The sequence below is a fragment of the Mchenga conophoros genome, linkage group LG15 (genome assembly GCF_057382185.1).
Source record: "Mchenga conophoros isolate Kocher_MC1m ecotype Shallow Benthic linkage group LG15, M_conophoros_male_GT1.1, whole genome shotgun sequence".
Lineage (NCBI taxonomy): Eukaryota > Metazoa > Chordata > Actinopteri > Cichliformes > Cichlidae > Mchenga > Mchenga conophoros.
In genome coordinates this window covers 24,976,519-24,998,882 of record NC_140540.1, presented here as the reverse complement: position 1 = coordinate 24,998,882, position 22,364 = coordinate 24,976,519, and the positions used below count along the sequence as shown (strand labels likewise).

The 22,364-nt window shown below is 42.4% G+C and overlaps 1 protein-coding gene across 7 annotated transcripts in view; it reads left to right on the top strand.

Annotated features, from left to right (window-relative positions):
* The window catches only part of filip1b (filamin A interacting protein 1b), a 55,424-nt gene that overhangs the window by 30,637 nt on the left and 2,423 nt on the right, over positions 1–22,364 (top strand). For 2 of the 7 annotated variants that reach the window (XM_085248228.1, XM_085248227.1), the window contains exons 2-8: positions 417–691; positions 5,328–5,501; positions 6,173–6,351; positions 15,557–18,302; positions 18,428–18,492; positions 20,345–20,402; positions 21,499–22,198. In XM_085248228.1, the coding sequence (XP_085104354.1) occupies positions 425–691; positions 5,328–5,501; positions 6,173–6,351; positions 15,557–18,302; positions 18,428–18,492; positions 20,345–20,402; positions 21,499–21,618 (3,609 nt within the window). In that variant the 5' untranslated portion in view covers positions 417–424 and the 3' untranslated portion in view covers positions 21,619–22,198. Of the gene's footprint in view, positions 1–416; positions 692–5,327; positions 5,502–6,172; positions 6,352–15,556; positions 18,303–18,427; positions 18,493–20,344; positions 20,936–21,498; positions 22,199–22,364 lie in introns of those variants that run through there. The other 5 variants (XM_085248230.1, XM_085248233.1, XM_085248231.1 and 2 more) reach the window with 5 other exon arrangements.

Here is a 22,364-nt window from a genome sequence, read left to right as displayed (position 1 = left end):
GTGGCAGAGCAGGTCAGCCACTAATCAATCCCAGGCTGCATCCTGGCTGCATGCCAAATATCCTTAGGCAAGATACTAACCCCGTGTTTGCCTACTGGTGGTGGTCAGAGGGCCCGGTGGCGCCAGTGTCCGGCAGCCTCGCCTCTGTCAGTGCGCCCCAGGGTGGCTGTGGCTACAATGTAGCTTGCTACCGCCAGTGTGTGAAAGTGTGTGTGAATGGGTGAATGACTGAATGTAGTGTAAAGCGCTTTGGGGTCCTATGGACTAGAAAAGCGCTATACAAATGCAGGCCATTTTTACCATTTTTAAATCTTTACAAGCTGAAACCCAACACTGATATAAAAAGACAAACATCTGGCTTCCTTGGGTCTTTTTTTTAAACTTAATGGTCTCCATTTTTTTCCCCTTTCCCACAGGTAAAAACATGCGATCCAGGACCTGCACCATGGAAGGTCCAGATGATGGACACATCCAGCCCAGTAAAGGTTTCATCAAGCAGGAAGATGAAAACATGTCGGAGCTGACGAAGAGGAAGATGAAAGTTCACCGAGAGGAGAAGGATGGGAGGACGGGGGTGTCGGGCTCAGTGAAGAAACCTCAGAAAGCTGCAGAGAGCCAGAAGCCAGCAACACCAGATCTGTCCAAGAAGGACCTGCTTCACCTGCTAGGAGTCATGGAGGGAGAAGTTCAGGTATGAATGACATCAAGGTCATGTGACATATTTTTGTAAATTTGTCCCTTTTTGTTTGCCCCTTGCAGCAGTTGCATTGAAAAATCACCCTTTCCCATTTTTTCCAGTTTGATTTGATTTAATTTAACTGCACATTTGTGATTATGGTCATGAACATTTCCATACTGTACAGTGATCACATGTTCATACGTATGTTCACATGCATATTATTGCACACCATCTGTACACATTTATGTGTCTGGCAACCAACTTCATGCAAATCTCTAATGAACTGATGGCTTGAGCGCTGCCAACTACATCTGAGAGGGAATACGTGCATTCAAATGGTGGCTGGTTAAAGTTCAAAGAAATGTCCTTATTTAATGAGAAAGCTCAGTAACTCGATTTGGTTATTCATATTTAACCATGTTCCCTAAAAGAAAGTGTATTTTCAACCAAACCTTTGACTCGTTCTCATTCACGGGGCAAAAAGTAGTTTGTCAAAGCCGCTGGTGTGGCTCATTAATACAGACAGCGAAGACTGAGTGGTCACTTTGAACCTGCTTTGAGCAGGGATAGCTCAGTAGGTAGAGTGGTGGCCCCATGATCGGAAGGTTGGGGGTTCCACTGAACGGCTACCCTGAGGTACCCCTGAGCAAGGTACCATCCCTACACACTGCTCCCCGGGCGCCCAATGGCTGCCCACTGCTTCACAGGGTGAATGGGTTAAATGCAGAGAGGAATTTCCCCACGAGGATCAATAAAGTACACATTTATTTATTTAATCTTGTTTACAGGTCCAAAGACATGCATGCCAGGTTAAGTGATGATTCTTTATTGGTTGTGGATGTGAAGTAGATCAAGTGCTTAAAGAGTGCAGCGTTGCATGAATGTATAGTTAAATGTGGCTCATAGTCTAAAGCTCTTTGAGTTGTCTGATTGGTTAGAAAAGCATTCTGTTAACGGTGGGGCTTCATTACATCAAAGACGCCTAATTACTCCATTTGGTTTTAATGGATCCAGCCCTGAGGTGGAGGAGAGGTCACCAGGTGAAGCCTTCCCAGAGTGGTTACTGCCCATCTCCTCCGGGCTTTTTTATTGCTTATACCACAACCAGCTGGAGACTCTTTCTGCTGCTTCTTTTAGCCATTGGACAGCTGTTTTCCTCTTATCTGTAATGTAATGTAAATATGCACATAGCTTGAAAAGTGTTCATTATATTTAAAAGCACATGCTCTGGTAATCCTAGTGTGTCTGTGTCTGACTGAACTTAAATCGTGCATGGAAACAGTGTCAACATCTTTTCATGTACGGGTTTAGCCATCATACCATCAGACAGTAATAATGTCTGCCATGGCTGTGGCGTTATACCTGCAGCACCTCTGAGAACATGCTGGACACCTGACTGAATCAGCTGAGTTTGATTACAGTAGGATCAGTTGTCTTAATAATTAATTGTATTGGTTGAGATGGTGCAGTAGTGTTTATTTGACAGCTCAGTCGTTTAAGCTGAAGTGTTGATTATTTCCTTTCTTTTTCTTTGCCTGAAGCTGTTTGGGGATGTGAAAGCCATAAATGCAGTGGAGTTTTTCATCATCGCTGAGACATATTGATGTTTCACAGCATGTGATGGGTGAGATTTTTGTGGAAACAGCCCACCAGCTGCTTCTGGGTTCCACTCTGATAATGATTTTCTAATGGAGGCACATTTATAAAGCTCTCTCCGGAGAGGCAGGATGCTGCTGCCTCGCCCTCTGTTTCCATCCTGCTCATCTGTTTGGGCGTGTTGAATATTTTCCATCAGGCAGAGAAATAATCAGCACAGAGCAACGTCTCGCACAGGAAGAGCTGCGTTTCTTCTGCTTTGTTTCACGTGTCAGGTGCTCAGGAATAGAAAACGGATCAAGATTTTAGACACAAAAGGAGAGTTTGCTGCAGCATGACAGAGCCAGAAATACAACAAACATCATCATGTGTTTTCTCCAAGTCGACAAATCTCATAAATATACCTAAACTAACGCTGATCACATGCCACTACTGTGGATTAAACCTTTATATATCTTATTCCTCTGAGCTCCGTTATCGTCCAAGAACTATTAAAAACGCATCAGTGAGCCGCACTCTTCCCTCGGGTGATATGATACTTCATCACTATGAACACACACTGCAGTTTATTTAAACCAGACCCACATACAACCTCACATGAGTATCAAATGTGGATTAACCGCTGCTGAAAATACTCCCCATCATACACACTCCTTTTCTTCCTGTTTGAGAAAGGAACGTTGCCAGGTTACTGGTGACCTATTTAGGGTCAGGCTTTTTTTTAGATTCAAGCTAAATAAGCACATTTTTAACCATGACAAGAGCATCCTTTTAAATAAAGTCTCATTTATGCATTTCAACCATAGACTGTAAATAAAAGATGGGTGTAGCCACTATGATGTCATCCACTGATTTCTAATCTCTGAGAAATTAAGACTGAAATTAAAAATGCTCTTAAAGTCACTGACAGAACAAACACAGCCCAGAGGTCCAGTTTAGCTGAGGTGAAGCCCAGCAGACAGCTAGCAGCTACAGCTAGGACACCAATCGAGTGGCCAAATGTCAACTTTCAAGCCGCAACAGAATCCCGAGTTATATCGATTTTTAACTGAGCAGCAACTCCGGGAGCTGAAAAACCGAGCCGATGTTAAAGTGCAGTTCCTCCAATGGTCAGTAGAGGTCGGCTTCAACTGTGTGGCAGTTCCCATAGACTTCCATGTTGGGATGTTTAACTTTAACATATTTACATGAATAAGACTGCTGCATGTGGTCTCTATCAAAAGTTAATTTTTCTGGAGGTCAATTTTTTTTAAACTTATCCACCTGGTTTTTGTCATTACTTAAAGTTCAGGGCGTAGCTACTTTGATTGACAGGAGGACGCTCCTCCAGACATCTGCAGCCCCAAAAGCTGTAACTCACTTTTAGCGTCAGTCTTGAGTGGACATGTGGGGAAATGCAGTTTTTGGCGGGTTGTTTTCAGTTGCACACGCTGCAGTTTGACTTTCTGTCCTTCTGCTGTGCTTTTGTGCTTTTCCTCACTGTTTGTCAGTTTGTGAACCTATCTGCATTTTTTCAGCCATTCCTTGTCTTTTTGATCTTGTTGCTTTCTCCTTTAATTTAGTTCCTCTCTTGCTTACTTTCTGGACTTCTATTATGCACATTTATCCTGCTCATCTCAGCACCACCATGTGTTGGTCTAAATAGCTCACTAGTGACATGTAGGGTAAAGACAGAAAATAACAGGACAGAGATTTGATGCTTTCTATGAGATCACAACTATAATCTTCAGGATCCACGGCTGGCTGCGATAACAGCTGTATGAGATATACAAAGTAAGAACACAGGCTCTGAATTAGATGTCACAGCACACACTGAGACGGTGGAGCAGCAGACTACAGAGCCCTCTTTGGTGAAGGTGTGCGGATGTTTTAAATGGCTGTAACGTAAAAACAGCTTTTTAAATCAATGTATATTTCCAGTGCTGTGAAAATAGAAGTGATTGTGATGCTTTTAATAAACCAAGCAGGCTTCATAGCTGTAGATCTGTGAAATGAAATGCTGTATGAAGGAAACAGCGCTCTCTGCTGGCACAAACCTGGAAGGTCAGGGATGAGACTGCACATAAAACTAGAAGGGCATCTGCTCTGCCTCTTAGTTCCTGTCAAACAGATGCTGTTCAAACAGTGGCTGCTCGTATTAAACATGCCCAAAGTTTCAAATAATGATGTCAGTCTATGTGCAAATAATTCCTGCAGGGTTTTTCTATTTATACATGTCATGGAGACCAGTTTTGCCTTCTACTGACAGAAGCCCCTCCCATTTGCTGTTTAAACCTTCTGTTTACAAGGTCAGCCTATCAGAGAAATGTTAGCTTAAAAGGGGAGGAGTTATTTTATTTTAAACAAATGATGACTAGAGAAGCTGCACCAAGGCTTGGTATAAAATAAAGAACGATTATTTTGAACTGTGCATCATGCAAAGCTGTGTGCTAATGTGTGTTACTGAAGCTGATGGCAGTTGATGATGTTTTGTTTTTTGCATTAGCATTTGGGGCGACCGTGATTCAGGGGGTTGGGAAGCTCATCTGTTACTGGAAGGTTGCTGGTTCAATCCCCCAGCTCTCTCTGTTGTGGTCGTTGTGTCCTTGGGCAAGACACTTTACCCTACTGGTGTTGGCCAGAGCGGCCGATGGCACAATATGGCAGCCTCGCTTCTGTCAGTCTACCCCAGGGCAGCTGTGGGTAGAATGACAGACTACTCACACCAGTGTGTGAGAGTGAATGAATAGTGGAATTGTAAAGCGCTATATAAATGCAATCCATTATTATTTTATTGGAGAGCTTATTTTAGATTAAAATGATCAAATCATGTGATATGTTTTATAATCTGTATTTTTATTGCATCATTCCAGCTTTTTTGACGCAAAGCTTTTTTTGACGCAAAGCTTTTTGCATGCTGTTTTATTTGGAGTCAGCTTTGTCTCATTTGAGTGTCTCAGCTCTCTCTCTCTGTCAGGAAGTGCTGACCAAACCTCTGAAAAGAAATATTCACAGTATAATATATGAATGAGGTGGATGTATGCAATACGCCTTCGTTGTTGTGTCTCCTCAGGCCAGAGAGGACATCATCGGGCTGCTGAAGTCCGAGAGAACCCGTCCTGAGACTCTGGAGGCCCACTATGGCTCGGCTGTGCCCACCAAACCCCTGCAGGCCCTGCAGAGAGACGCCCTGCTCACCCACAGTGGCAGCAGCACAGATGATGTGTACGAGAAGCCCATGGCTGAGGTCAGTGAGCACACTGATAACTTTCATTTCATCATTTAAAAGGAAATTACAAGTTTTTTTACACTGGATTAGAGCACACAGTGGCAAAAAAAGTGCATTAATCTCAAAGGTACCGAGCTATTTTAGGAATAAATAATAATAATAAAAACAATTATTTGATGATACACTGTTGTAAATGAGACTGTGAACTGAACCTAAACTAAAAAGGAAACGTCGAAGCTTTGACTGTTGAATACAGAGACAACACATGATTTATAGAGGAAGGTGGAGTAACCACAGCTTGAAATAATGTCCTCACTGTGCTCAGTCAGACACACACAGAGTAAATTAAACTTATATCCAGCTATAAAACAGTTATTGTAAAACTTTGGTTTGGAGTTCTTGAAAAAAAAGAAATATTGAAATTAGATCCTAAAGTGATTCTCTGGTGAGCAGAATGGCAGCAAAACCTGATTTTCCATGCTCGGTGAAATCTGCGGGTGCAGTGGAGGAAGAAAGGCTGAACAAATGTGCAGTAAGCGTGACAAGTTTTGAATTGTGTGCAGAGAGTCTCTCCCACAAGTACAATCTCACCATAACCATGGCTAATGGTTTGTGATATTGTGCTGGCAGATGCGATGTTAGAGAGCGGGTTGTTGTCCATAATGAGTGTTGACGCGTTTTGCCCTTAGTTGGACCGTCTGGAGGACAAACAGAAGGATACGTACAGACGGATGCTGGAGCAGCTGCTGCTGGCTGAGAAATGCCACCGCCGCACCGTCATGGAGCTGGACAACGAGAAGCAAAAGCACACCGACTTCATCAACAAGAGTGACGACTTCACCAACCTGCTGGAGCAGGAGAGAGAGAGGTGAGTTCAGGCTGGCTGGACAAAAGTACCTGTTTTCTTTTAGATTGCTTACTTTGGCATGAAAAGAGCTCAACAGTCTCAAATATTGAAGAAAAAAGTTAGTTAGTCTGCCAAAACCAACAAAATGAGTCCATCTCTAAAACTCAAAGCCATGTGGTCCCTGAAGAAGATAAAAGAAAACGTTTAAAATCAGCTCAAACTATGATGTTTAAAATGAAGCTGGAGGTGGATTACTGCACCTTTTATAAGCTGCTGTGAACTATTTTTAGCAGCGGTTTAATCAACATTTTGTGGTCTTGTGAGCCAAAAACATAATCTATAACAACTGAATCTTTATTGCTTTTTAAAGTAATGCATTACTCTGCATACTCATATTTCTCTGCTTTTATTAGTTTTGCATTATTCCACGGCCCCGTTGTAACTTTTGTGCCTCTTTGCGTCCCCTTCTGCCTTTGTGATCCTTCTTCAGGTTAGTTCCTGTTTTATTTTGAAGGTTAGCTTTTGTGCCTCGTCAGCTGATAATGAAAATGCTAATAAAATGCCCACATTGCTGATTATTGTAAATTATTGGACTAACAACTAAGCCCTTGTTAGTTATAACAGCTTGGAACATCTGTACCAAGATGCCAAGAGCGCACGAACCAATTCAATTTTCAATTGAATTTTATTTATACAGTGCCAAATCACAACAAAAGTCGCCTCAAGATGCTTTATATTCCAAGGTAGACCCTACAATAATAGAATATGTGAAAACCCAACAATCATATGACCCCCTATGAACATGCACTTTGGCGACAGTGGGAAGGAAAAACTTCTCTTTAACAGGAAGAAACCTCCGCCAGAACCAGGCTCAGGGTGGGGCGGCCATCTGCTGCGACCGGTTGGGGCAGAGAGTAGGAAGACAGGATAGAAGGCATGCTGTGGAAGAGAGCCAGAGATTAATAACAAGTATGATTCACTGCAAAGAGGTCTATTAACACATAGTTAGTGAAGAAGAAACACTCAATGCATCATGGGAATCCCCCAGCAGCCTACACTTATTGCAGCATAACTAAGGGAGGATTCGGGGTCACCTGATCCAGCCCTAACTACATGCTTTAGCAAAAAGAAAGGTTTTAAAGTTTTAAGACTAATTTTAAAAGTAGAGATAGTGTCTGTCTCCTGAATCCAAACTGGAAGCTGGTTCCACAGAAGAGGGGCCGGAAAACTTAAGGCTCTGCCTCCCATTCTACTTTTAAATGCTCTAGGAACAACAAGTAAGCCTGCAGTGTGAAAGTGAAGTGCTCTAATGGGGTGATATGGTACTACAAGGTCATTAAGATAAGATGTTGCCTGATTATTTAAGACCGTGTATGTGAGGAGCAGGATTCTGACTTCAGTTCTGGATTCAGCTCAATTAAAACCTGCAAACTCGCTGTAAGCGTTCATGGTGTGGTTTCAGATGGGTTGTTTATGCCTGAATTTGCTGTGTATTGTGAAGGTGGCGCATTAATCTCTCCCTTTTCTTTAAAAAAATAAACACCCCGCTGTTAAAGTTGATCCAGGCCATCTGTTCTCAGGCGCTGCTGCATTCTATCAAATGACCAGCAGGGGGCAGCTCATCGGAACTCCAGTTATTCATGGGAACACAACGGCCAGCGATTGTGATGAGTTAATGGCTTTGGTTACACAGGCCTACAAACCACTCTGCAATCTCCCTGGCCACCACTTGATTACTCGCTTTTCCCCTAGCAACCAGTGGGTTGCCAGGTGGTCGCAAACCAATCTCTAGGCCTGTGTGATTTAAATACAACATAAATTTTACCTTAGAGTGACAGAGGGTTATGCTCATTGGCTAATGACTTGAAAATCACAAGCTCTTATCCAATGAGCACGCAGTCACCTCAGTTTCTAGTCAGATCCGCCTCTCTGCATGTCAAATCCTGTTTCAAAACACCTAGATGGTGGTGGGGAAAACGGTCAGCTCAAGACTTCATGACCTGAATTAAGGGGTGACTATGAATATTTTTTTCATATACATTCAGTTTCTGTTGGTTTTTCACCCTGTGTTTCTGATTGTTTGCTCCACCTTAACTGTTTCCACCTGTGTCTTGTTTCCTAGCTGCTCTCGTCCTCTCTGTCTTTGTTTGATCAACTGTGTTCCTGTTAACTTTGTCCCCAGTGTGGTGTTTGGATCTTTGTTGATTTTTAAATTAAGCTTTTCTGCTTTTATTAGCTAGCTGAATCTGCACAAATTTTCTTTCAGTAGTTTTTAGTATTGGGACAAAGCTGATAGTAAAGTGGGTGAAAACGAGGCCACGGAGCAGAAAAATGGTGAGATTCTACTGTAGAAAGCAGTAAAGCTGGGACTGCATCATCACGCTTACAAGCCTGTCCATATCTGCCTTGGTTACCTGCTGAAAATGAAAGCTAAATTGCTAAGAGAGGGTCAGCGTTGCTTTCTATTGAGCTTTGATGTCATGTGGCTTACAGAAAAAGCCCTGAAGTTCAGTTGAAGTTCACCCTGAAGTTAGTGATGCAAGTGCATATGGACACACACACACAAAGTATTCTGCAAAAAAATAAAGAGCAAATGGAAGGATCATGAGCTGAAGCTGCTCAGCTCTGCTAAAGAAAACCCCAAACTTTTTAATAGAAAAACTTAAATTTCAATCCTGTGCTCAGTTTGCTGTGCTGAACAGCTTCAGCTTCTAGCCACACTCTTCAAACTAGAAGTGCTCATCACCCCTTTTTGTTCCATCTCCCACATGGATTTTTAAAACATTTTGAAATCAAGCTATCATGACAAAAGTAATGCGATTACACCAAACACTGCCGGATGCTGAAATCATTTGATGTTATGTGTAATGTTTGTATTTTTAGAAGTCCACCAAGCTGTGATCTTTCACTCCATGGGATTAGAAAGATTTGCAGACTCTAGGGATACGTTTCTTAAAAGATGATGAGAGATGAGTTGTTCTTAAAAGAACGTGTGTTCTGCAGATGCATGTTTATTTGGCCAGGTCAGATAAAACCTAGAGCGGGGTTTTAGATGCTGTCTGATAGGCAAGGTGGTGAAACATGCCTTACAGAGTCATCGCAAAAACAGAACACGCAGCAGCGACTGATGTGAACTGATGTGCTGGATTGCTTTAAATACTGTTAAAGCAGCAACTTTGCTTCCGACATAAAACTGCAAAAGTGAGTTAATCCCCATAATCTCCCAGTTTTTAAAATGTCCAAATTAATGTCTTCCTCATTCGCTTGGTTCTCATTAGCTTTGCTTTTAGATGCAGCAGGTAAGAGGAAAAAGTCAGTGTAGCTGATAAACAACATTTGCTGTTTTTTTTTTTTTTTTTTTCTTTTGTTTTTTTTCTTGGAAAATGGTGTGGGAGGAGACCAAAACTGGAGCTAAAAGAGATTGAATATTACTCCAAATGAAAATGTCAGTACACTTAATGTGGCTCAAAAAAGCCTCTTCACAAAGTGGTTCCAACTGTTTGATCTCCATGAATGATTTCCTCCTTCATAACAATTATGTTAAATGAGTTTTTAAAAAACAAAAAAACAAAAAACAAAATAAAACAAAAAAAAAATCATCAAGAATTGGCGTATTAAGCAGCAGATGCCGAGCAGGGCAGCTGTAGCCACCCGTGTCAGTAAAAATATGAATTTTTACATAAATGGTGGTACTAAAAGAACAAACAGGATTTCTGTGCTTCATTTTTAGTGAGTGAAACTCAACTTTTATATAACTGTTGGTCTGTTTCTTGGCAGTAATTAGCAGATAACTGTTTTTGTACCTGCACATTTTATGATGGCAGCTTTCTTTTGGTTATAAAATCAAGCAATGGGTGGCACTGTGGTGTCTTTCCATCCATCCTTATAGTCTGATTGGAGGCCTTATCTGTACAATAAGAACATTTTTTTTCTTTCTTTTCTTTTACATAATGGAATTTTTTTTTTTTTTTTTATTTCAGTTTGCAACAATCACTAAATCCAACTAAATAGCTTGTGTAAGACTATTTAAAAAAACAAGGAAATGATGACTGAAAAGGTTCAAATTCTGACTTTATGACATTTTGCACATTGTAATTCACGTCTGGGCTGCTTATGGTTATGAATGCTCCAAATAAAAGCAGAATTTATGATGATACAGTAGGTTTTATACATGGTGGAAAATGGTTGTCACTCGTGAGCTTGTTTGGTTTGGAAAGTTTAACTCTGGCCTCCCAAACTGAGCATCAGAAAACGTGTCCAGTGATCTGATAAGGTCTTTGTTTGAGGTGTGCTGATGGCTCCAGTGACTGACCTCCATTACCCAACATCAAAACAGCCCAAATGTGAGAGATGGCATAAGAAGATCTGCACAATAGAAGATTTCAGCTGCTCCTCATGCTCCATAAAAACTCTTAACAGCCCGAATGTGGAGAAATGCTTCACCGAGTCTCAGATCTGTCTGCATGGCTCATAGCAGCATCTTTCTGCTTGCTTTCATATTTTCAGTGATGGTTTAAGAATCATAAATATGTGTGATACTGGCTGTCTTCATTATTGTGGGGCTTTTCCATTCCTTTTTTTTCTTCCTCATTCACTTTTTTCTCATCAGCTTCCTTAAGATGCAGCAGGTTAAAGGAAAAGTCATAAAAACCTGATTCACTTAGGTTTGTAGCTGATAAACTGATTTAACTGTTGGTTTTCTCAGAAAATGGTGGAGGAGGAGACCTAAACGAGAGTTAAAAGAGAGTGAATGTTACTGCAAATTAACATTCAAGTAAACAGAATATGGCTCAAAAAAAGAGAAAAGACCATCTAAATGAATTAAACTCTGAAGCAGTGGTGCCTGCTCAGTGGTCTGCAGGTTGAAGGACAGACCTGAAGTATAACAGTGAAGATGTTCAGGTGTATTCAATTTTTTTTTAGAGAGCTGTTGGTTCAGTTTCATGGTCGTTAGGAAGTTTTCAGACTCTGTGTCTCTAACGTCGCCCTGATCTCACCTCTCCCCTTGCTCTGATAACACATTCCTGCTGGCTGCAGTAAGCGTGTGGATTCGCATCACCAACATGTCGACCCTGATGATGTCATTCCCAGCAGAGATCCCGCTGGCCGATTACAAGGCTCTGTTTGCGTAACAACGGTCACAGACCACTACAGCTACACAAAATAAGTGTCGAGAGACCAGCTTATGAATCTGTTGACTCTGGAAGGCCCCCACCAAAAACAAGCTAAGATCCTTCAATGAAAACATGTCCACCACAGTGCACCAGCAGGGTTTACATCCATTTACTTTGAGCTACGGCTGAGTGTTTTGCCGAAAAACCTGCCATTTAGAGACTTGATCTAAGCAATAAATTTAATTCATTTGGCTAAAATAAAACAAACCAGGGCTGCAACCAACCAAATGTTTATTAACTAATGAAGGAAGAAATGTCCAAAAGGTTGTGATGTAAAAGTTAACTTTACCTCACAGAATCCAAGCTCCAGCTCTTGTTTTGACCTGTTGCCTGCTGGATGATTTTCATTAATTTTTTTAAAATGTATTTATGGAAACGACTTGTCATCATGACTGGTATGTACTATAGAAATACAAATTTCAGTGGCTTTGATGAAGGGGAAAACTGTTATCCATATAATATCGTCGATCTGCATCGATTCCTGATGGGGGAATCCAACAGTCTCGGCAACATGGATTTGTCAGTTTTTGTCATGACCACCCAGAGGGCCCTGAGCCCAGTGTGGTTATGGGTTAATGTGGTTTGAGACATCGACGTTTTGACCGATAAATCAGGCTTGTCTTTAGAAAAATGTAGGTTTGATTCTCTGTAATTTCACAGTGGTGGAGATTTTCCAGTTTGTGTCAGAACATGAACTGTGCCTCCTCTGTATCAAAGCGTGCCTGTTGACGCGTCTGTTCAGCACGTTAATGGTAATTACTGCAACTATTATTAGCTTGAGATCAGCATCTCCTGGCCCGATGTTTGCTGTGGGCTCAGCCATGCTCTGGTTTATGGTTGTTTGGGGCTCTCTTCCTTCTCTGTGACAGGCTTCGGTTAGTGCTGAGGCTATGAATAGACCCAAACACAGAGAGAGGCTTTCTGCAGAGCCATCATCTGCCAACAAGGCAGCAATGACAGATACTGTGTCCTGTGAGCATGGGGGAGCAATCAGAGTAAAATTTGGGAGGAAGGGAAGAATTTTAATGTGCAAACACGCATTCAAAAGCTGCACTTTTGAATGCGTGGTACGATTTTAATCTGAAACAAATTTGTTTTAAGTCTAAATGGTGTAAAAGCCTCAGAGCTTTTCTCATGTAGGCTCAGGATAGATGGTTGATATCTAAATGGATGTTCAAAGCAGTGGAAACTCCCAAGATGGTTAAAACCAGGGCTTTTCATATACTGGGGTACAGCAGGTGAAGTGACACTTCAAACCTGAGTGGAGCTCTTAGCTAACATTGGCAGCAGGATTGCTATGCTCGCTAACCACAGATGGTCAAAAAGATGGAGATGAAAAGTGAAGGCAGAAGTGTCTTGAACTAGGCAGACGTTGTAAAAAGACTTGAGCTCTTAGTCTCTGGCCTTCAGTAAAAACTTTATGGGCTCAGTTTTTTTTTTTTTTTTTTTTTTTTTTTAAATCTTACAAAATGTGGTTTTGTATTTTACCAAGATTTATTTAAAAAAGCGAATTTTAAAAAGAATTAAACCTTAATAAACATTTGCTTGCCAGATGTTTGGATTTGAGGAATTGGTGCAGAGTCTGTAATGATGCGAATGCTGCGTTGAAGGTGAAGCTTTGGTTTTTACTGGTTATTGAATGTTTCCAGTGACTGTAAGAACGAGACTGTGGATGTGAGCATGCTTCCTGTCAAGGATGTCTGGACTCCTCCTTAGACACCGGGTCAGAAGCTCAGAGTAGATCTCCTATTTTACTTTAAGGTACCCGCGGAGGTGGTTCAGCATCTGACCGGGACACCTCCCAGGTGAGGTATTTTAGGCATGTTGAGGTGGGATGAGGCCTGGTGGCAGTGACCAGAGAGACTGTATCTCTCAGATGGCTGAGGGACATCTCGGTGAGAAATTGATAACGCATCAGCTCTTTGAGCAGAACTTATTAAAAAGTCCTTGGTGATATTAATCCCTAATCACATGAGAGTACTTCCTCATTTTCCTCTAGTATTTCCTACACTGAATGGCAGGATAGGCATTTGCTTTTTCTGAACTTAAAAAGAAAGATTACATTCATGGTTTTTATTCATTTAAAATACAAAGCTGAGAAAGCAATTTCCCAGATCTCTAAATTACAAACATCCAACAAAAGTGTAAGTATCGAAGCCACAAAACACAGGCAGTTACTGTACAGTGTGGCTTCTTGTTCCTGTGGTATTTATGTATCACATGCATTTGGAATAATGAAGAGCTGTAAGCATCTGTTAGCTCTTTGCACTGCTCATATTTGGCTCATTTAGCAGCCTCTGCAGTGCAAACCACAGGCCTTTTCTGTCTGGAACACACACACACCCACACCCACCCTTTAGCCACTATGGAGAAATATATTATTATATCTATGTCCTTTCGCTTTGCACGATACCAGGGGATTATAATGAGAAAGGCTGTGCAACTCTGGCATTGTCCTCTCCCAAACAAAAACTCCCGCCTTGCATTGTTGTCTTGTTTCTGTGGAAATGCTGCAGGGCTGCATGGTGGGTAGCAGAGGGTTAAAACTGGAGCCAAAGTAAAGATGAGGAAAAAGAAATCTGAACTTGAAAGTGGACACGTTACGTGAGTCATGTCACCTGCTGTCTAGTCGTGCCTCCTTCCCCAGAGGGAAAGCAAAACAGTGAAGAAGATTTGAGCCTTTCCTCCTCCCCCCACTTTGGTGTCCAAACAAGGGCAGGGCCTCTGTGTCCATATATGGATGGGTGGATGACATCACCATCCAGCAGAGCAGTGCTGTTTAGCACGACATCCACCTTTCTCATTGTCCTCCAATGAGCTGTTTGGAATGTGATGCCTAATTTCCAGTGGAGTTGGGGCCCCTCCTTCCTTCCCTTCCCTCTCTGACCCCCCCAGGAGACGCTGAGCTGCAGTCTGGCTGCTACTTAAAAACACCCTCAGAGATGGATCAGCAAGCACTGCAGCCCAGCCGGTGGGTAAGTTCAGTTTGGAGGGGAAGAAGTTTTTGACCCTGGAGGATAAAGCTGTGAAGGTGTATGCGTAGAGGTTGGAAGTTTGTTTTTTGATCCAGAGCTCAGCTGATGTATCCCAGTGTCTTATGTAACTGCTGTAAAGCGTCTTTCTCAGACCTGCAGGGACTCATGCAGAGATCAGTTAAACATCTACAAATAAAAGCTCAGTTCTCAGTTTTGTAGGCCACTGTGCAGTGCTGTGCTGATGCCATTTTTAAATCTGTGAAATTGCTCCATTTATCTTCCCGTCTTTGCAAACTGTGTTCAAAATAAAAATTAAAGGCAACTATTAGTTTGTAATTTTTAGGGGCGATGAGGTGAAAATGTATCCACATAGAATGGAAAATGTTTGTTATCAAAAGGAAAAGTTTTACTCGACTTGATCTACTTTACAAACTCGCGGAGTTAAAACAATCCTGGAATAAAATGACATGAAAAAATGAATTCATAACTAAAAGTAGACTTAAAAAACATATTTTTCTCACTTTCGAGAAACAAAAAACCTAACTAAAAACAATATTGTGCACTTACAAAACTAAAGTACAATATACAAATGACAAATTATCTATTTGATCAGAAATACAAGCTTTAGGAGATGCAGATAATGCTTGAGACTTGCATGTCCGTATGACGGGGATGTCTGTGAGTGTGTTTTATAATGCCTCTTAAGAACATCTTATATATTCCCCATAGATGTGTTTACATGTGTACACATTTGAAATAATAATAATAATAATAATAATAATAATAATAAATAATTATTGTTTTTAAGGAAACAAACTACATTTAAAAAGTGTAAACCCAATGTAGTAACTTACTGAAAAATTAAATTGCCAAATCTAAACTGCCATCTCATAGCTGGCATTTATGCACTTGGATCTTTTTGGACTACCATCCCAAGAATATTACAATTGAATTGGCATTTTTTTTCTTCTTTTTTTTAAACAAACAATTCACATTTGGTCCATGAAAGCAAGTGCTCCAAAAAAATTTTTTTTTAGCAGAGATTAACTAAGATCTTTCACTGTCTTTGTTTTTCAGACTCAAAAGGCTTTTGGAGCAGGAGAAGGCTTACCAGGCTCGTAAGGACAAGGAGCACAGCAGAAGGCTAGAGAAGGTCAGAGCAGAGCTGGTGAAGCTCAAGTCCTTTGCCCTGATGTTGGTAGACGAGCGACAGCTGCACATTGAGCAGATCGACCAGCAGAGCCAGAAGATCCAGGATCTCACTCAGAAGCTTCAGGAAAAAGAGCAGCGACTGGCGTCTGTCAGCGACACCGCCAAGGAAAGCAGCCAGAAGGTCCTAAAGCTGGAGGCCGAGCTAGAGCAGAGAGCAGCAAAGTTCACACAGGAGCATGAGGAGATGACCGCCAAGCTGGCGAACCAGGAGTCCCAGAGCCGGCAGCTGAGGCTGAAGCTGGCTGGACTGACACGCAAGATTGAAGAGCTGGAAGAGAGCAACAAAGTCCTGCAGAAATCAGAGGAGGACCTGCAGGAGCTGAGGGAGAAGATCAGCAAAGGAGAGTGTGGGAACTCTTCACTCATGGCCGAGCTGGAGAATCTGCGTAAGAAAGTGTTGGAGATGGAGGGCAAAGATGAGGAGATTACCAAAACAGAGACTCAGTGCAGGGAGCTGAGGAAGAAGCTGCAGGAAGAGGAGAACCACAGCAAGGAGCTGAAGTTGGAAGTTGAGAAACTCCAGAAGAGAATGGCTGAATTGGAGAAACTGGAGGCAATCTTTAACAGGAGCAAAACGGAGTGCTCACAGCTTCACGCAAACCTGGAAAAAGAGAGACGTGTCGTGAAGGATTTGGCCGGTGAGCTGGAGATGGTGAAAACCCGGATGAAGGAACTCGAGTCCTCAGAGTCAAAGTTCGAAAAAGCGGAAATGGCCCTTAAAGACGAGCTCATGAAGCTGAAGTCCTTCACGGTTATTCTGGTAGATGAACGCAAAAACATGGCAGAAAGACTCAAACAGGAAGAGCTGAAAAGTGATGATTTAAGTAAGATGTTCAAAGCAGAGCAGGGGAAGGTGACAGAGGTCACAGAGAAGCTGATAGAGGAGAGCAAAAAAGTTCTGAAATACAAATCGGAGATGGAGATCCAGGTGACGACGCTTACCAAAGAGAGAGATGAGTTAAAGAATAAACTGGCAGGTGAAGAGGAAAAGTGTAGGGAGCTAAATGGCAAGCTGAGTGGGATGAAGATGACAATAGACAGACTTGAGGAAATGCAGAGAAAGCGGGCCAGCAAGGAAAATAACCAAAATCCAGAAGAGGATAACAAAGTAACAGAGCTCACGCTAGAAATCGAAAGACTGAAGAGCCGGCTCAAACATCTTGAGGTGGTTGAGGGCGATTTGATGAAAACTGAAGATGAGTATGATCTGCTTGAAAAGAAATTCAGGACAGAGCAGGATAAAGCAAATGCTCTATCAAAGCTTCTGGAAGAGATGAAAAGTCAGATTGCCCGAAACAAAGCCATAGAGAAAGGAGAAGTCATGAGTCCTGAGGCTGAGCTGAGAATTCGCTGCAAGATGGAGGAGGCCAAAACCAAAGATCTGCAGGCAGATGTTCTGGCTTTAAAGGAGAAAATCCACGAGCTGATGAACAAAGAGGACCAGCTCTCCCAGCTGCAGGTTGACTTCTCTGTCCTCCAGCAGAGATTTATGGAGGAGGAAGAGAAGAATAAGAGCATGAGCCAAGAAATGCAGAACCTCAACAAGGAGCTTGAAGCTGCCAAGCGGTACAGTCGTGCCTTGAGGCCAAGCATGAATGGCAGGAGGATGGTGGATGTCCCGGTTACCTCCACAGCCGTCCAGACAGATATGATGGCCAGCGAGCCCGCAGAGGACGAGACGGCAGCGGGCTTTATCCGGAAATCAGTTCTTGAGGAGAACCACTTGATGAGTAACCTCAGGCAACACAGTCTCAAGAAGCCAACAGTTCTCGAACGATACCCTCCAGCTTCAGCGGAACTTGGAGCCAAAAAGTCTTGGATACCCTGGATGAAAAAGAAGGAGGCCATCACAATCACGCAGACCACTCCTGAGAAGATCCACGGGGTCTCTTTGCTTCATCCACCGGAGGCAACCATGTCCCAAAAACCGGGTCAGCCACTTCATATCAGAGTGACCCCAGATCACGGGAACAGCACTGCCACCTTGGAGATCACCAGCCCTCGAGCTGAAGATTTCTTCTCCAGCACCACCATCATCCCGACTCTCGGTCTTCAGAAACCCCGCATCACAATCGTCCCTAAACCCACGACCGTGACCTCAAAGACCAAAACCTGTGACGGAATGGAAGGTCTCAATCGAGCCAAATCTCCTGTCACAATCACCACCATCTCCAGAGCAAAGAGTCCAGAGAGGAATGGTGGGAGCAGCCATCAGTCACCAGTGTCCATCATCACGGTCAGCACCACCCCTGTGGCTGAAGCGTGTGCTTTATCTGAGCCTCACGAAGTTTCCACAGGCTGCACAGTAATCAAGGTGACCCCAGAGAAGCAGCCTGGAACTGCACCTGTCAGGAAATACAACAGCAACATCATCACAACGGAGGACAACAAGATCCACATCCACCTGGGTCCACAGTTTAAGAGGCCATCTGAGGCCTGCAGCAGTCCTGTGCTGACACTCAGGCCAACTGGCCTGAGTTCAGAAAGCAGAGAAACGGGAACAGTTCTCCGCTCTCCACGCCAAGCGGGGAAAACCACTCCGAGCAAAATGACAAGCAGCATAACGATCACGCCTATCACCTCGGCCGCCTCCAGGCCGACGCAGTCAGTGGTGAGATCATTAGCTCTAATGACCTCCATCTGTCTCTCTCCCTGAATACAAACCTAGAGGCATGAATATCTTCCTCTTTGTTTCCAGCAATGGCTGAAGTGTTTCAATTGTTTTTTACGTTTCAGTTGCTTCTGAAATGTTTCAAAATGAAAACAGGTGGTCTGTGCTTCCTAGATAGCACTCTGTCCAGGTATTAAACACTGAATTTGTGAATATATAATCTGAACTAACCCCAGAATGCTTTACCCAGAACTGCTCAACACTGTAGAGAGGCTTTTCCTACACAAGCATAAATTTACAAACTGACAAGTTCACTTTTTCAAACTAAGTTAAAGCAGCTACTGAGCACTGAAGGTTTGACTTTTGAGCACTTAAGATTTACATTTACCAAAGTCACCTCAACATAACCCTAACAAACTGGTGCGAAAAGGTCCAGTAAGCGCTGATTTGGTCAAATCAATACATTCAGGTGAAAATCAGGTTTTGTGGACATTCAGGTTAAACTGCTAAACAACTTTACCTGAAAAGATATCAATAAATGTTTAAATTAGGATTTATACATAAAGAATCGGTAAGAAAACAGTACATCTGTACAACTGAGACACAAAGAAGATCCCGATAACTGATGGACAAAGAAAAAACTAATATTTAACGATGCTAAAAACGCAACAGCTGATTCCTAAGAGTGTATTTAAGTACAACCAAACCACTCCCTTAAATATGCATAATTAAACCTTTGGACAGTTTAAATGGGTGTGTTAGTAGTTCTTATTTTAACCTTTGCGTCTGAGTGACTCACCGTTAGAGCCAGCCTCAAGTGGTCACTACAGGAACTGCAGCTTTCTGGTACTTGGGCTTGATTTTATTTTTTTTTGGCCCAGAGGTGCAGAATGATGAACGCCAGCAGCAGTGAACTACATAATTTCATAATATAACAGAAATGGAAAAGTTATCACAAAGCAATACAAACTTCAGTGTACTGTATTTTCCGCACTATAAGGTGTACTTAAAATTTTATCATTTTCTCAAAAATCAACAGTCCACCTTATAATCCGGTACGCCTTATGTATGAATGCTGGTTGCGCTTACTGACCTCGAATGTTTTAGTACAACTTTGGTAAGCTTGATGGATTGTCAGAGCATTATGGCTACCGTAGTCAGGAGCCTCGCGGAGTACTCTGGGTACAAAACTCCATCCGTTTCAGGTCGCAAAGTCAAACGAACACAGCGGCATCACTGAGATTTAAAAACTGTAAATTCTTTCATCTTTGATTAAAATGATAAGCGTTGCTTCGTTAACAGGTGTAACAATGAAGTTTAACATCCAGGCATCCATAAAAACAGAATTTATTAAATTTAATGGCGTTAGAAGTTGGCAGGAGGTTAGCTTGCTAGTTTCCACCTAAACATGATATACCATGTCCTGACTGAGAGATTTCTGAAAAAATTAAAACGTACAGCTCTGCTATCACTTCCAACATAAATAAAGACAGAAAACTAAACGGCAGTAACAGTTGTATGGTTACTGAAGTTGGGCTAGCTGGTATATAATGATGTGCTACGTGATCACTAGCTATATTAGCATAACATAAACGCAGGGAAGCTGGAGACCGAACGCTAACTTTTAACGCAATAACGTGAACGTGAGGGTTCCCGATGGTTGGGGACAAATGCAATCTCGTAGCAGGATGCTGTAAACGGACCGAAGCAAGAAGAATGAGTTGAGTAAAGTTTGACTTATCTGACTGTTTTGTTTCGCTTGATGCACCTTATAATCCGGTGCGCCTTATGGTCCGAAAAATACGGTGCTTTATGTACCTAGTCGTTAGGAGTTTCTCCCCTTTCCCCGAAATGACCCACCATCACTCAGTCCACTGATCGTGTATCAGAGCCACCAAAAGCATGCTTACTGGGGAGCTCACATTCTCACCATCCCTGCTTCAGTGAAATCAGTGACACAGTTAATAAAACGATTAAAAGATCCTTGTCTCTGTCTCATGCTGGCTTTTGTCTTTTTTTTTTTCTTCTTCTTCTTTTTGTAGCCCAGTGCAGATGTGCAGTACAGTCGGAGCACCGCAACACGGATCCCTGTGTCAAAAGGTATGAAACCAAGCAGCAAAGCGGTCCTGGGCGTGTCCACGGTGACAAGGTTAGAGTCACGGGCCGAGAGCCACGCGATGAAAATCGAGCTGAGGAAGCCGACTGTGTGTGGCTTGGCCTCTGCAGCAGCAGGAAAGAGCTGAGTGCCGGTTCACCACCAAATCCCCAAATCTGCTGCCAGAATAGAGACGCAGAACACATCTGTGTGCATTCACCATGGGACTGTGTGTGATGTTGCCTTTTACCACAGCTTAGCTTTACAAACATCATTTAATGTGCTACCACTCATGTTTTCAGATAATATTCATGTCATTTGAACGGCCGGTTAATTGCACGAGAAAGCTTTGCTGATTTGATTAACTCCATCTCGCCGCTCCTTCATAGATGGTTCAGATTTTTAATGTCATCATCGTATTTTTATAGCATGTGTTTATTTCACTGCAGCTCATGGAGGGTTCTGGTGACCGAGGCGCTGACTGTGAATTGTTTGTGACACGCACCAAAATAAAAACTATTTATCTCTGAACCAAGTACGGCTTTGCTTCGTAACTTCCATCTTTGTGACTGCGTGGTGCCCGTGCTGCTTCCCAGAGCACTCCCGGGAAACCATGAAAACTAATTCTCTGAACTTGATTCCACATCCTGTATAGAAGTAAAAATTCATTTCATGTAAGATATTTGTACTCCTCACCTTTAAGTAGCCTGGATTTTGCCTTCATCACAGGTGTGCAGAGTAATGGTTTCTTATTCCGGTTTCAACTAAAGTGCATTTGAGAATGTGAGCAGTTGGACAGATGCATGTGGACCTCAGCCTGAGAAGTAAAGAAAAACAAGAATAAAATTTAGACACTAAAGATAATTGAAGTTACCTGGTAAAGGGATTTATTGAGTTGTATGATGTAAATATTGGTACCGTGGCAACAGAGGGACAAGGTACATCATGAGTTGGCGACCTGTGAGTCAGTTTGGCTCTAATGGGATCATTTACTAAATGAGCATCATATATAAATAGCAGCTGAGATCATAAACTCATCAGGAAAGTGTTCAGCTGGGTGAAGTCGACCCATTTCTCACTGACTTCTCTTTCTAATCGCAGGAGTCGCCCCCTGCTGGCCATTATTCAGAATGGTTTCCACACAGACCTGTGAGCGTTAGTCCACATTGTGAACGTTCACCTCCCTCTTGTGGACAAGTGCACATAAACCGACTGAGTTGAGATTCACTTCAGCAACAAACTGATCACATTTAGAAATCTGACATCTCTAAACTGCCTCAGTGAGGCAGCAGCAGCCTCACGCTTCCTCTAATGATTGTCTCAGCGCAGGCTGAACAAAACAGCCAACACAATTACCTGCTGATTGTGTAATCTGTCAGGAGATGTGGAGAGATGCGGTGATATGAACAAGCAACTGTGCTACCACTTAATTAGAGTGATTCAGGAAGATGGAGAGTGTGAGATATACTGATGTAAGGAGGAAAGAGGAAGATGGCAGGATATTAAAGACTGCAGCTGGAAAACAGAAGGGTAAACATGATCAATCACAGAGCCTGCTGCTTAGAGATTTGGGGGGGATCAAGTCCTTTCTGGGAACAACATCAGAGGCTGAACAGGATTATGAAAATCATAGCTGGGCTGAGCCGGGCACACTCCTCAGAGAAAACTGCTCAGAACCGACATGCGGGACTTTTCTGCTGCAGTCCAGCTGCAGAGCTGAAAAACTGCCGGGAGTGGGCCGGCCATTACAGTGTCTAACAACTAACAATCATTTACAGCTCGGACTCATCTGATTGTGTCTTCTTTTACTCATTTATAACTAGATTTATATAATATATCCAACTATATCCAGGCTACACTCGAATAAAACAGATAAAAAATTGACAGATTCCTCAGTATATATATTGTCACTTGATTTAATGGACTGGTTTTTATAAAGTGCTTTATTTACTCTATTTGAGCACTTG